Source organism: Chroicocephalus ridibundus, chromosome 9, assembly GCF_963924245.1.
Source record: "Chroicocephalus ridibundus chromosome 9, bChrRid1.1, whole genome shotgun sequence".
NCBI classification, from domain to species: Eukaryota; Metazoa; Chordata; class Aves; order Charadriiformes; family Laridae; genus Chroicocephalus; species Chroicocephalus ridibundus.
This window is the reverse complement of record NC_086292.1, coordinates 27024398-27040209: the sequence shown is the minus strand read 5'-3', so window position 1 is coordinate 27040209 and position 15812 is coordinate 27024398. Positions and strand designations below refer to the sequence as shown.

General features: G+C 45.8%; 1 protein-coding gene across 1 annotated transcript in view; it reads right to left on the bottom strand.

The window, feature by feature from the left end:
* Positions 1 to 3499: 3499 nt before the first annotated feature.
* Positions 3500 to 15812, bottom strand: part of HCN4 (hyperpolarization activated cyclic nucleotide gated potassium channel 4) — a 106153-nt gene continuing 93840 nt past the window's right edge. The window contains exon 8 of the mRNA XM_063347193.1: positions 3500 to 7091. Within this exon, the coding sequence (XP_063203263.1) occupies positions 5533 to 7091 (1559 nt within the window). The 3' untranslated portion in view covers positions 3500 to 5532. The remainder of the gene's footprint in view (positions 7092 to 15812) is intronic.

Genomic DNA, 15812 nt, shown 5'->3' with positions numbered 1-15812 from the left:
TCTTAAGTCCTTTCAGTAAGATAAGGAGGCATCGATAAGGACGCGATTCTCCCACTCTACTCTGCTCTGGTGAGACCCCACCTGGAGTGCTGTGTCCAGCTCTGGAGCCCTCAGCACAAGAAGGACATGGACCTGTTGGAGCGGGGCCAGAGGAGGCCATGAAGATGATCCAAGGGCTGGAGCCCCTCCGCTGTGAGGACAGGCTGAGAGAGTTAGGGGTGTTCAGCCTGGAGAAGAGAAGGCTCCGGGGAGACCTTATAGCAGCCTTCCAGTACCTGAAGGGGGCCTACAGGAAAGCTGGGGAGGGGCTGTTTGCAAGGGCACGTAGCGATAGGACGAGGGGCAATGGTTTAAACTAGAGCAGGGCAGGTTTAGATTAGACATTAGGAAAAAGTTCTTTACAATGAGGGTGGTGAGACACTGGCCCAGGTTGCCCAGAGAGGTGGTGGAGGCCCCATCCCTGGAGACATTCAAGGCCAGGCTGGGTGAGGCTCTGAGCAACCTGTTGTAGTTGAAGCTGTCCCTGCTGACTGCTGGGGGGTTGGACTAGATGGCCTTTAGAGGTCCCTTCCAACCCAACATATTCTATGATTCTATGACAAATACACTAAGCCAGTCAAGCCCTTCCATGTGCACTTGTCTGCAACTGATGGGGCTTTTTCCAGCTTCTCCAGAGAGCGGAGCCAGGGCTTTTCTTTAGTCAGGGAAAAGCTGTCCCTGCCATCCTGATCCACAATGGCCTAGAGCAGAGACGAGGCTACTAGCTGTGCTGAAAGGCTCAGGGCGAGGTAAAGACTGGAATCCATTAGCTAAGCCATGTCTCTTCTGGTATCATGTTTGTCATGAGGACCTCATGGTTATTGGGTTCCCGTGATCTGCTCTGCCCTCAGGAAGGGCATGAGATCTTCCCGATGTAGTCCTGCAACTCGTGGCAGTGGGGCTGTGTCTTGAATCCCTGTTAGATGTTGGGGGAGAACAGAAAACAGGTTTCACAGGGAAGTTTAAGAGCTCAAAACTTGGATTTTTTTCTATTCCAGCATGAAAACCTTGAAAGTTTACAAATCTTCCGTGAAACAGAATTTTAAAAGACATTTTTCATTGGGCAGGATTGACTCATAATCCCAGTTTCCTCTATAATAGTAATGGCATGTAAAAAAAAAAAAAAAAGCCCAGCACAGACATTCATTTTGAAAGGCAAGCCAAACATTTTACTGCCTGAACTCCCCTCACTGAAACTCCAGGACAATCGACCCACCAGGGCAGAGCCATCTGGTTTCAAGGGCATGATTAAAATGTTTGGTTTACTCTTTCCTCACCAGTTCTGCTCATTTACAGCCAAAGTCAGAGAACTGATAGAGGAAGACTGACAGGGTCCCCCATTTTCCTGTACCATCAGAAGCAGGAGGGAAGAGAAAAGCAGTGTCCCGCTTGGACTGAGCCTGTGCTGCGCTGTCAGTGGGAGTGTGTGTGCATCTGTGGATCCTTTTCTGCAAAATACTGATTTCATTCATGGCCCTGGGGCTCCTTTTTTTCTTTTTTTTTTTCCTGCCATCTCTGGCATTGGGAGTCCTGGTAAAGAAGGTTCTGGACCTTGTTCTCATCTCAGCAGGAAAGACACACTATTGACGTGCAAGCAAATTCAAGTCTTTCAGAGGCTGGACAAAATGTCAGAGGGCTAAATGCAACCATTGGATGAGAAGCTACAAAGAAAATGTGATTTCAGGGAAGGAAAAATAAATGTGAGACTATCAGCAAGGCAGAGGTGAGGCACTGCACAGAGGTGAGAGGTGAGGCTTTTTGTAATAACTGGAGAAGAGGGAGCAGGGAGGACAGTATCTAGCTACATCTCGCTGCCACGGCTTGTAGGACAAATTGCACCAGCTGGGCTGCTTTGCCCTACGTTTTCTCGGCTACGAAGAAAGGGCACGAGGCCATACAGCTCCCATGTGGGCTACTGACCCAAATCATCAATTCTGTGCATACTTCCTAGAGTGGGTTTGGACAAAGACTCAAAGAGGATCTCACAGGAGTGAAATGAAAGCTAAGAGTTGAGGCTAGTTGTACCTTCCCAACATACATAGGGTCCTGACCTTGGCATCACCATCCAGCTTAGTCTGAGACCTTGAAACGACTATTTCCTTTCTCTCATTTTTTGTCCGCTTTCCATGACAGTCCCTATTCCAAGTTGTTCAGGTCTGTATCCTGTGGTAGGGCTCCTTAGGCTCTTCTCCAAGGATCACAAAGTCAGCCAGAGTTTCCATGTCTGCCATTAACATGAAGGATTTTCATACACACATTTGCAAAACAACTACCAGATTTCTCCTGTTAAAAACTCAAGCGTAGGCAAAAGTTTTAAAATTTTACTGCCAATGGCTTGATACAGACTTCCTACGAGAATGTGTGAGATGGAGATGTGGCAGCACATAAACACACTACTAAACGCTCTAAAGACATCAGGAAAATACAGACAGGAAGTGAGACAAAACCCAGCATCTTCTCTGTTGAACAGGAGAGGACTGAAATGCCACCCAAGTTTTTTTTCTTCTTTAAACCTCATCTCATGTTGCCTGAAGTTCAACACTTAAAGCAGACAGCAAGTCAGAGGGATGAGTTTTTCACATTTTTATTTACTAAGGTTTTTATTGTGTGTTTTATATTGCAAACCCCACCCCTAGAAGTCTTCCCTCCCTTCCCCCCAAAATAAAACAAAAAATAACAATAATAATAAATATAGTTCCACCTACTGAGACAAGCCTAGTGTTGACTGGGGTCCAGTCGAAGTAACTCAATATTGGCTACTGCACTGCTAAGAACTGGAAAATCAAACAATGTCCCCGTGAAAAACAAAGGAAAGGAACCCAACCGAAGAAGGATGTTCACCAGACTGGTGGATGGAACGCACGTCTACCAGAGACAGCCCTCAGGATGTTTCTGTGCACCTCCATTTGTCTGAGTGTCCACAGGGGTTGTTGAGATTCAAGTACCAATGCAGCAGTCACAGGACAGTCATCCATGAGGGCTTGGCATTGCTGGGCTGAAGACCTTTGCCACCTGCTTATATTAGATACACCAGACCCAAACAGCTCAGCTCCCAACCTCTTGAGATGCTCATTCTAGGGGCCCTCTAGCATACGGGGAAGAAAGGATCGCTAAAACAAACAGAAAAAAGGATATTCTAAGTCTTCCTTCTAGGAACTGCCTCATACCTTGGAAAATATGAAAGGATCTGTGAGTCTGCTTCAATTCCGTCAACTGAGTCTGTTTCGAGATGAACCTGTACATATTTGGAAAAGCAGGATCTATATATTATAATTATCACCCGCCAATCACTCCTACAGGAGGGTCAAAATTGACATGTATTTTAAAACTAGGAGATATATATATATATAAATATATGTGTGTGTGTGTGCGTGCTTACACATGTGCATAAATAGACTACATATGTGTATAACTGTATACTATATATATAAAAGCATGTGTGTATATATAGATATATAGATATATAAAATCTATACACACACACACACACACACACACATGCACCCCTCCCACCACACACACTCACACATATATAGTTGTATGTAGCTAGTAGAAAAAACATTTCTAGAGTTCCCCTGACCCTTAAAGGAAGACCAAAGCTGATTACATCTGAATTCTGAGCCACCAAAGCACGTTGAAGCAGGAGTGCCCAGGAATGCTTGCAGCAACATCCAAGATACAGGCACATGTAAAGAGTTTTGCAAACAATTCGGTATAAAAAACAACTGTCAGCCAGTGTTTTGGGAGAGAGTTGGGGGTGGGAGGAGGTAAGAGAGGGAGTTATATGAACCTGTATCATTACTGTGGTAATAGTAAGTTTTTGGCACTGCTGCATGAAGTCCTGCTTTCCCTCTGAGGGCTGGAGGGACCCCATGATAGCTGGAAACAGAGGGAGGCTGGACATGGGTTTCTAACAAGTGTTAGAAAAGTTGAGCACCTGACTCTTTACAGTGAGGTGGCCAGAGACACCTCTTGGCCTAAGAAAAACACAGAAAGAAAGGATCAAAGTAAAAGAAAAGGAGACACTTGCCCTAGAGGTAAAAGCTTTGTGCACCCAATAGCCCCTTACTGTCTTCATCCCGCTTTGACTGCCTTAAATCAGGGGACCCCAAAAAATCCAGCTCAGGGTGCCTGCCAGGCCCCAGATGTGTCCAGTGATGCTGCAACTGCAGGGCGAGACCAAAGCCAATCAGGTGCAGGCTGTTATTGCTGGTGAAATCAAGCAAAAGATTTCAATTCCCCCATCAGAGGAGAAGCATGGACCATGGCTGGCCAAATTTCTGGTCTAATCTGGTTTAATGGCGTAAACATAGTTGCAGATCTGGAGGATTCTTGGCTTGGCACCAGTATTACCCTCGGTGCCTCAAAGCTCAAGCTCCCTTGGGCTAAGGAGGAAGAGGGCTGGAGTGACTGCACCCCACTTCTCAATCTTTTTCTATCCAGTTCTCTTCAAAGCAGTCAGCCCATGGACACTGAGACATTAAAATGAGAGAGGGAAGGTTAAAGTGCTGCCTCTTTCTTCATCCCTCCCCTTGCTTTGCACGCCCCAACCTGGAAGGCAGCACACAGGCTTTCCAAACCATGGAGAGATTGAAGCTTAGGCTCTTCTGCTGGCTGAGGCCAGCTGTCTGGCATGCTGGCAGGGACAGGACTTCTCCCATAACCCACCTCCACGACGCCAATAAAAAAACAGAGGGGATATTCACTGCCCTCCTTGTGACATACAAGGGATTGCTAGAGCATCAGTGGAATAAGAAAGAGACAAGAAGTCAGGCCTCTCCATCTCCTGGTCACCTTTATCTTCTTCAGATGGAGTCCAAACAAAAACTCAGCCCTTCTGGAATCCCTAGAGGGAACTGCATTAACGAAACTCACCCCTCTTCCTGCTTCCTCTGCAACCTGCTGATCACAGGAGAAAACCTGGGAGGAAGTGAAACTTTCTGATGCACACAGCAAGCCATCCAAGTCCCCCCATAACTAGGTGCTGCAGGTCAGGTTCACAGCTGGTGCAAAGCGATGCAAAGCTGAGGCCAACCAGAGCTGTTCTCCAGCTACAGGCCTGTACAACACCAGCGACAGGCCTGACCTGATGTTCCTTTTTATGGCCCACATCAACCTCGGATCTTTGTCTCAACAGGAAAACCTTTTTTTGGTGGCTTCTATGGCTGATCATTCATATGTTCCAGCTCAGGTACACACCTTGTCTGTGCGTTACCTCGTTGGATTAAATTTGCTCATAACCTTTTGTTCCATGTATTAAAATATTCTATAAAATCAAGTGACCAAAAATCTATAGCTCTAAGAATACCTGGTTATCTTCTTTTTTTGTTGTTTTTCATGTTTTTTTTGTTTGTTACTAATCACAGTTAAACCTAAACAAAAGAAATGGAGAAAAAAAGAGAGGGGGGAAAAAGAAAAGGAAAAAATTATTCATGAAAGTCTAATCAGGAACTGAATTGCACGGCTGACATAACCAGCTCTCAGAAGGAGTCCTCACAAATTGGAGGGCAGTTTGGATCTGACAGGTTCCAGATCCCCTGTGAGCGCTATGGATTCTTTCCGCCCACCAGCAGTCAGAGAAGCGGCGCCTGCAGCGCTGGCCCCAAACACCAGCGGATGTGGTAAAGAACCTGAGGACATCTGACGTGGTAAAGTCACACGCCCAGGAATTGAGCTACAAGGCTTCCCAAGAAGTCCAGTCCCTCCAGCAGGAAAAGGAGAGAAGCTGGAAACAGATTCTCTAGAGGAATGAGGAGAACTTTGGCTCAGCGTCTGAGCCAGCTCTTGGGGCAAAGATGGCTGGGAAGCAGAAATCAACTTGATGTCCTGGTTCAGACGTCCCGGTGGCACAGGCGGTGTGCTCTTGGACTGCAGGATCTGCGGAGGTGGGCTGGCGGTCTGAGGCAGGAGCAGAGATCCGTGAGAGCCTGAGGCCCCAGAAGGGCCACATTGAAAAGTTCTTGTTGACACTGGGCTCTGACTAGGAGGACTAAGGCCAGAAGGGGTATAACAGGGAGAGGCGACACCAGACTGTTGGAGTGGAGACATGGAGGCAAAAGGTGGCCGTTCTTGGTGGAGCTGGGCTATCGTTCCAGTTAAAGATCCTAATGCACTTGGATGTGTTTGGCACAGGCCTGAGGACGGCCCACCAGAGGCCTGTGCCAGCTGGCTTAGGCTGGAGGATGGAGAGTTGGAAGAAGGAGGGGCTTGGAAGTGATTCATTCCCCCCAAAGTTCCACTGCCCGAGAGCTGCTGTAACTGTCCCCCCTGCAGTGGTCTTGTGGTGGGCTGGAACTGGTTGAGAAGACTGGGGGGTGAGTTTGATGAAAGCTGGGTGAGTGATGTTGATGGGGAGCTAGTTGTGGCTTGCTGGAAGTGCCCAAATCCACTGCTGGAAAGGGCTGGCGGCTGCTGCTGCTGTTGCTGCTGGAGGGGCTGAGCTGTACCTAAGGGTGACCCAGAAGATGCCTGTTGGAACACTGAGGACGTGCCGCTCAAACCCGGCTGGCTTGAGCCACCTGGAGGAGATCCCACCTGGAACTGGCCCAAGCCGGCGGCTGCTGAGAATCCTGCAAGCTGCTGGATGTGGAAGGAAGAGGACGAAGGCGTTTCTGCTCCTGGCGTATGCAGCTGGGATGGAGTACTGGAGGGAGAGCCAACGGCAGAAGGCCCAGTCGACGGGATTAGAGACTGAAGCCTTTTCAGCTGTCTTGGAGTCTGGTTGGATTGCTGTCCCAAGGAACCCAAGACAGACACCGGAGGACGGAAGATGGCTGTCGGGAGGCGTGGGTGGTGGGTCAGGGCTATAGCGACAGAAGTGGTGGCCGCTGCAGCTTGCAGGGGTGCCTGGATCAGCGGAGTCCAGATGACAGGGGTGGGTGTGGATGCGGCAGCGGCAGCAGCAGCGGCGGCAGCCTGGACATTGTGAGCACAGTGTGCCATCTCTCTGTCGTGCTGCACAATCTGCTGGATGATCTCATTCTCTTGGTAGTTGAAAACACCTGAATTGAGGTCATGCTGGACTTTATGCAGCAGAATGGAATTTTTCTTGCCTGTAGAGAAAGTGAAAAGAGAAGGAGTCATTCTGATGTGTCAAAGCATGGGAGGCTTCCTCAAAGCTTCCTGCCAGACCTTACTCAAATTGCTGCCACTGTTTCCCCTGCACTGTCATTATGGGATCTATGTACAGTCCCAGTGCTCCAGCAATAAGATGACAAACGTCACATCTTCTGCTTTTGTGATACGACCAACAAACCTCAAGATCCCATAAAAGTGTGCCCGGCAGGACACATATTCTTAGTTAGACAGTAAAGCCACTTGTAATAGTTGTGGCAGACTGGTAGCAAAGCTTACGAATCTGTAAGGTTCTCATTTTGCACCTCATAATCTGAACTTCCATTACAAAAAGAGGATAAGTCCAAAGGCTGTAATTTTTGGGGGGTTTGCAAAGGAAAAACCTCAAAAATATAACTCCAGTGAAGTCTCCTGAGTCTTCAGCTACTCTCCAGCGACACCTTTTCCTCATCTGTCTTATGCAACTTGTGCACTCTGAAGTCAAACATATTTTGCTAGTTGAAAGGCAATTTTGCTATGAATAAGGAACAGAAGGACTTGGCATGCTGGAAAAGCTCAGCTGGCCCAAGTCAGAGCCCTCAGACATGCTGCAGCTACCATCTTACTTGGCTGTGCCCTTCTAGCCCCAGCTATAAGGAAACCGCAGGCTAGCAAACGTCATGTTCCAGCTGGACTTCCTAGCCTGCAGCAAAATATTAGCTCAGTGCTTTGCCTTTTCAATGGCCTGGAAAATGTGGCGTAATGAGTTTGTCTGGCCTGAGAGTGCACCTGGCACTGAAGGGAGGCACTCTCCTGGACTGAAGGACAGAACCATTCAACGCAGGAGGATGAGATGATGCCAGCAATGCCCTTCCACCAGAGCACAAATGCTTTCTCAAAGGAGAGGGTTTCTGATGTGGACAGTCTCTCTACAAAATGGCTTTCAGATCTCTGTTCTTGCGACAGCATGCAAATCAGTAACGGTGCCAGCATCGATTTATAAGGAGCTGGTATATGCTGATTTGAATGATTTTCTTACAAAATCGGTGTGAATTAGATCCCTGATCTTGCCTTTTCAAGGGTCGTCTCTATCCTGGCAACATACGCCAGTTTGAATTGATGACAGCACCTGCCTATGGGCTTCCTTTTCACTTTGGTTTGGATTCGAAGGGTTCAGCCCAATAAGTTCTGTGTGTGTGTCTGCGTGCGTGCATGTACATACCCGGCCCTCTGGTTGTGTGCCTGTACACAGCTCATTTTGCAGCTGAAGCTCAGGGGGCGAGTGTCGAAGGGTCACCTCTAAATGAGGCACCAGCCAGTTTGGATCAGATCAAAAGCTGTATTAACCCTCCTCCTGAACCAAATGCATCTTCAGGCCCTGCACCCATTAGCAAACCTCTGCTCGGATTCAAATGGCATTTCTGCTGGTTCCTGTCTGATCACGTCTAGTTCCTGTACGGGACCAGGGCAAACAGACAGCATCTTGCCAATTGCTGCGGCTTTAGAGAGCATGAGACAGCAGCAGGTATGAATGGAGGCCTGGGTGTGGAAGGGCCTCTTTTTCTGTATTTTAACCCCAAATCATGTCATGTTTTAAGAATTAAAGGCTGGTCACAGAGCTCATGTCAATTAAGTTTCCTGCAAACAAGGGCTTGTCCATTAAACTTGTCTCCATGCTTTCATGAAATCACAACTTTCAAGATATGTAATCCATTGATATTATCGACTAAGAACACAATATAATATTTAATTTGTCCCATACAGTATTCTAGTTTAAACCGGTCAGCTGATAGTTTCCAAGAAGGAATGGTTAAAAGTGGACTGCCGTGTTGGGTAGTCATTCCCAGTGAGATGCCAGAGGAATTCCCTTTCAATCCTATGCCAGTCAGATCTCAGTTCTTTGTGTACAGATGTGGGTACACCTCTGTGCACAGATGACATACAGACTGCTGGGGTTTTTTGACTATATGGTGTATCTTTTTTATCTGTAACAGATAAAAACGTCAAGAGTTTAAGGACATGCCTCTTACTCTAGCCAAATGTAAAATCAAACATTTGGCAGCAAAGAACTGGAATGACACTCTGAAGACGGTAGCTGGTGTCCCAAAAAGTAACTCTGAAATGGTAGAATCTTGAGTATCACTAGACGAGTTCCAAATCTACCACCAGAAAAAGGTGAAACAAATAAGAAGGAAATTATAAAGTGTAAGAGAAATACATTTAAAATGCTAGGAAGACAGACAGTATGATGCTTTAGTTCTAGTGTCTAGCTACAAAGCATGAAAAGATACAGAAAGCATCCACAAGAATCAGGCTTGAAAAACATCAGTGAATAAGTACAATGTATTCAGCTTCTCTCAGAGAAGAAATGACTTGATACTGATTTATAGGGAACTTCAGCGGTGAAGGAAGCTGCTAAGAGCCATTCCCTTTGGTTCCAGAAGGATCCACGAGATACTGGGATTTAGACACGCCCAGACAAAAAAGGAGCAGTGATCTAACTGTAATTGTAGTTATGCATTGGAAGAAAACACTAAGGGTTTTTCCTTCACTGTCCTTTTTTAAATCAAGCATTTACCTTTTTATAAAGGACAAGGTGTGGCTGTGGCACCTGAGTGCTATGCAATAGTGCTATGCAATTGTTCAGAGCAGGTAAAGCTTGCAATCTACAGTGGGCTGAACCACACCGTAAAGCCAAACCACTAAAACGCTGCCAGAGTTATGACTGTGGAACTGTTATGTTTGGGACGTGTCTGTTGTGGGTAGTGCTCTGGGACGTTCAATGCTTTTGTGTTTTACCTACTGCTGATCACTCCCTCCAAAAAAAGCAGTAAGGTATATGGCCTGGCCTTTCTTTTCTCACCTTGGAGAAAGACACCGGCCCTGGAAGGACACAGTCCTGAAGGTAAACAGTGTTCTGACCTGCTAATGTCATTACATGGGCTGAACAGCTCGTCTGCACTGGAAGTGCGTGTGGAGGAGATGTAAATAATGTCTGGATTATTGTACACCGGACTGGAACAGACAGCACCAGATATTGCCTGAACAGGCAGATCCTGGTTCTTCCTGCCATTCCTGTAGCCAGGCACACCAGAGGGAGCATGACTGTCACCTTTAAACTTAAAAGCATTTTTGCAGTGAACATACAGTGAAAGGGAAGGTCACGCTGCACACACACAGAGTAATTTCCACCTGGTACCTACTAGAATCACGCACACGCTCACAAACAAATTAGATCACAAAGAGCTGCTTAAACAGAAACAGAAATACTAACTGCTCCATGTCTGGAGAGAAGGAACAAGCTATCTAAATAAAACTGACAGGTAAGAGAGAATCCAACCAGCACACTTGAGTTAAAGAGGGATGCAAACTGCAGGTTTGTAATCATCCTCTTTCTGGAGTTGAAGGTACAAATCCCAGCATGGGGAATCTGCAGAATCTCACACAACTGTGAGGTCAGGATGTGGATGGGAGACGGCACGCTGAGTTCAAAGCAGCCAGGCAAAAAAGCTGCCTTACCACATTTGCTTTCTTGATAACAGACTGTAGCAAAACCCGGCTGAGGAGGCATGGCGAGGAGTAGAACAGGAGAAACAGCAGATGTTGCTAGTGCAGCTTTCCAAAAAGCTCAATACCAGCAACTGCTCTGCGTTTCCATCATTACACCTCATCTCACTCTTTTAATTCCATGTCACCTGTCTTTGGCTTCTGATTTGCTTGTCTGTGCTTGAATAGCCTGCAATTTCCAATGCTGCCCTCAATTCAAACGAGAACCCATAGCGATGTTAATCAGAGCTGCACGGATGAATTGAGGGGACTGATGTTTTCATAACCAGAGTTCTTGACGACACAGAAAGAGCTGAACAGCAGACTCTGGGTTCCTTGGCAGAGCACTAAATAGAGAACATGCTAACATCTTCCAAACATGCAGACTATTTACTGAAAAATGGTTTGATCAAAGCTCCTTAAATTTGTGTCAAATTGATAAATTCATTCCAGCAAAACCCTTGGAATTATTTTCTTGTTTTTAAAACAGAACATTTCAATTTTCCTTTGAAATTTCATTACACTTTACTGTTTTCCTGAGCCCAACTTGAATGAATCAACTGTTTCATTAGATCAAATTTTTCTTTTCTGTTTTGCCAAGAAAGTCTCAAATTTCTGCTGCAGAACGTTTAAAAAATTACTGAAAATGTTCTTTCAATTATTGAAGGGGAGAGGAATTTTTCAAAATCGTAATTGGTTAGCAAACTGAAAAATGAATTGGTTCCACCATCTAATTAATTGCATCATTTACATGATGTTTCCACACACCAACGTAAGTCTTATTAGTTGCTTCTGGAGAAAATCCTCCTTCCAGCCAGCACCAGATGAGAGCAGGCACACAGCAGAGTCCTGGTGGGACAAAGCCATTTTCCTGTCAGGTCTGACCAAGGTCCTGCATGAAATACAAGCCAAAGGTGGAACGGGGCAATAGGAGGAAGTTTGCTGGGGACGGTGGCTCTGAGATTATTTCTCCCCCTCATCATATTTATGAAATTGCTTCAGTTTCAAATTCATTTTGCCTGCCCTGGATTTATTGCCACAGCACCTGCCTCAAAAGGAGAGCAAAAAAGTCAGCAATCAAAGGACTGAAAGGCTGATTAGTTTGGCTCTGTGTAACCCTAATTGAAATGATGTTCTGCAGCTCACAGCTCCACCCGGTGAACCGCAATGGAGTCCTGTGTTCTTGCTAAGCCAGTGAGAAGCTTCATTAGGAGAGAGGAAAAAGGACTCCTGTTTCCCCTTCAATGTAATCACTGAAGCACAGGAGGCTTATGTTACAGTTTCTCTTTCCGTGTTGTTTATCCCACATAAATTAAACTGCTGAGCAAAGTCTAAGGTACTAAGATAAACAATCCACTCAACTATTTCTCCTAAACCCAAAAGCACTATACAAATGGACTGAGATGCCACGGAGCTGGCGTAGGAGCCATCTGCAAGCACCTCATGTCCCGACTCCCCACCCTGGGTTACTGTGAGGTAGCTGAAGGCCCTTTACCTTTCTCCAGAGGAGAGAGAAGCCGCCTTGGGCTTCTGCAGGGCAAGTGGCGTGTGATAACCTGGGGAAGGGAAGACTGGGGGGCTCCCAAGCAGCCACTTGGGCTGGATGGGCCCAGGAACGTGCTGAGGGACAGTTCAATGGATGGAGCTACAGGAGCACAATCAGGACTTAAGACTAAAAAAGTCTCCACGGCACAATTGACTCTTTTGTTCTCTTTGTACGGCTCCTAACACAATATGATTTTTTTCCCATAGTCAGACAAAAATAAATATCATCAATGGAGTGCTCTGGGTTCTAAAACTCCCTATTTTCCTCACTGCAAAAAATAGGCTAAATACAGGGGAGAGAGGAAGATATTTAGAGCCCAGAAGATGTTCATAGCACAGCTACTTGGGCTTTGAAGTTGAGTAGGGTATGTAAAATTATGGAAACTAAGCAAATAGATGTTGCCCCCTTAATAATGAATTGCAAAGTCAGATTTTCCTCAACTGTAGATAGCGCACAAAAGAACAGGGAGAAAGGCTCATGTGATTTCATAAAAGAAGCTAGCACTCAACAATAATTCTTCTATCAAATAATCAAAATTAGCCTTCTGTTGTTAAAATTCTGCACAGACACAGGGGAAATTAGCTGTGACTTTCTGTTCATTTCTCTATTCAGCTCCGCCTAAGCCCACTGGCTGCAGTTTAAGAATTCAGGTCACTAAATTGCCTTGTGAATTTGCATGTATTTGAAATAATCTCACTTTATTAGGCTGGTTTATGCCCTGGCCTGCTGTCAAAGTGGCTGCCCCCTGCCACATGGTTACTTCTTTCAGGTCTTCGCTTCTTATTATTCATACGACTGGGTACTAAGCACCCTGCTTGGATCACTGGTTGCAGCAAAGGGCTCGCAGCACATTGGAGGTGGTCTTTGCCCTCCCTTGCCTATGTTGTCCTGAGCTGGTCTCCTGTGGTAAATTCCGCTTGCTGCCATCGCCCCCACCGGGGCAATGCAGCAACTGGGAACTGCAGGCAAAGAAGCCCTGGACATAATAACTGGCAGTTTCACACAGCCGCTCCTGTGCCCCCGAGGAACTCTTCTGCACTGGCACTATACCAATCGGGAGGTCTCGCTGCACCAGGTCTTGCCACTGTCTTAGAGCCCGTGTATACAGGGAAATTAGCTGGAACGGAGATTTCAAAATAATTCTTAACTCCCAGTATATGTGCTCTTTTCCTGTTCAAGCCTGACTTTCTTTCAAATCTAAGTTAACCCACACCAAACTGTATTACTAACTGTCATGTAAAGGTTTCTGCTCAGAATTGAAGTACCTCTTGGAAGCACAGCAAAGCCCAGCTGGATCTAAGAGCACCTACAGAGTTCAGTGCACTTTAAAAATCTGCTCTAGAAACCAATTCAGATTAACTTTCCTGAGAGCCTGGCTGTGTAAATACATTACGAATTGGATGGGCAGTTCTGGATGAACTGCTCCACAGTTGCTGCAGTATGTGTGCTCTTGTGCCACGTACAGACAAGGCAGCACCCCCCTGCGTAACTGGTGCTTCATTTCTCTCTTCCTACTGCTGTAGCCTTTGAAGTCCGGTGGTACATTTAAGATACAACAATATCTCCGTCTTCCCTGCTCTGGCCTCTGCAAGCCTATGTGGAGTTACACCTGTACACAGGGGGTTTATTGCAGGAAAGCCAAATACCACACTGAAAGGGAAATAAATTTTATCAGTGTAGAGCCCACTGTACTGAGGAGGCTAGCTGAATCAGATTTTCTTATTACCATCCTACAAAAAAAAAAAAAATAGACTTCAAAAGTTTGAAATGGACAATTCCCTGTCTTTCCAAGTGAAGGTCTTTCTTCCCTGTACGGCTCAGGCTTACCAGTGATTGCTTCTCCTCTCCCATAAACCGAATAGGTATCTTCCAAAATATGTAGCATCTCTTTTAACAGACAGAACAAAACCTTTAACTGGGCCAAACTGTTGTAGGTCAAATGATACCCCGTGAATAGTGTTATCTGATAAATCTCACGACAGGTAAACAAAACTTAAAATAAATTAAGCTCTTCCCTCCCGCTCTTTATAGTTATGGCCATCATACAGAGCTTTGCAGGAAGTGAATATATAGAGCTATCTAGAGCAAACTGTTTGTGACTATCCATGAACGGGTGCAAGAATGGTATAATTCTGGAGTGCCTGTGATGAGCGGTGCTGCCTGAAGCACAGTGTCCTGGCTGTTACTTATCACTGGAGACTGAAGCCAAAGAGCTGCCTTCTCCTCAAGTGGCAGAAGTGCTTGTGTCTGGAGGCAAAGCTCCTGCACTCAATTCTCAGTGCCCTACTGGAGCTGACAGCTGTGACAGGGACAGATTCTGGAAGACTGGACATTCTGGCACCGTTGTTCTGTCAGTTGTGTGCTTTGCAGTGTGGTCTGGCTGAAGATAGCTACTGGACTGCCTTCAAGGCAGGGAAAGTCCCCTGAGTCTAGAGGTGTGGTTGGTAAGCCAGTCTTACTTCATTTAATTAAAGAGGGTGTTGAAAATGATTTTAAAAGGTGTTGGAATGGTAAAATGTTATCTGAACAGATGTTTCATTTTTATGGAGATAGCAAAGAGCTGTGGACATGGCTCTCTAAATGTACAAGCAATCCATTAACTTGGGGGACCATGGAGATGAGGCACAAATATATGGCATATCCTACCACTCCCCCAACTCTCTCACTTCTGATTAATGTCTCCCAGCCAGCTAACTACCTGTCTGCGGTACTAGTGTCTCCTGACTAGAAGATCAAACTTCCCAGAGAACTCGCACCCTGCAAGGTAGACATTGGTTGGGATAAACTAATGTGACCCAGGTCATTTACAAAGTCAATGACAGGTCTCCTGAGATTTCATCACCACTCCCCACGGTCCCATCCATTGGAGTGTCTTAGGCTTTATTTTCCTGCTAGACTTGCAGGAGAAATGGCACTTCCATATTCGGGGGAACGGGGTTGCCAGTTCACCTTAATTAAGCTGAAGTCATCTGCATTCATTCATGGCTGGTGAGTTGCTGATACCTTTCCTTAGGCTAAACAGAAAACACTCCGAGGCTGGGCCTTCACTTACAAATAAAAAGAAATTCAAATATTTAATTTCTGATTAATTCCAAGTTCCTATCCTGTGCTACATAGCATTTCCAGGGTGTGATTCACTGAAGCCACTTTAATAGCCACCTTAGGAGAAGACGAATCATGCTCTAAACGCCTTTTTCTCTCTGCTGACTATAAAAGTCAGATTTGGATCTCCACAATGTACTGTTGGAAATGATGGGAGAAGATTTCAAGTCAGAAGAATACATACAGTGGTATTTGAACTTTGATTCCTCATAAATACTTATGTTTATGGGTTATTCAGGTGATCAGAAAGGACACAACACAGGAGAACCTACGTTATCTCTTGTCAGCCACTGATACCCTCACCTGCTCAGTACTTGGATAATAAGATTCCACCTCCTTAAAGGACTGGGCAGAGTTCAACATGATTTTGAAATCAAGCTTCCTCCCGAAGCACACACGCTCTAGCATTGTATACCTGGGCCACAGGAACTTGTATCTTTACATCACCTGTGCCTGTATCAGCAGCGTCAAATAAGAAGCATATATATATATATATTTATATAGCCTTATGACCAAATCTGCTTGC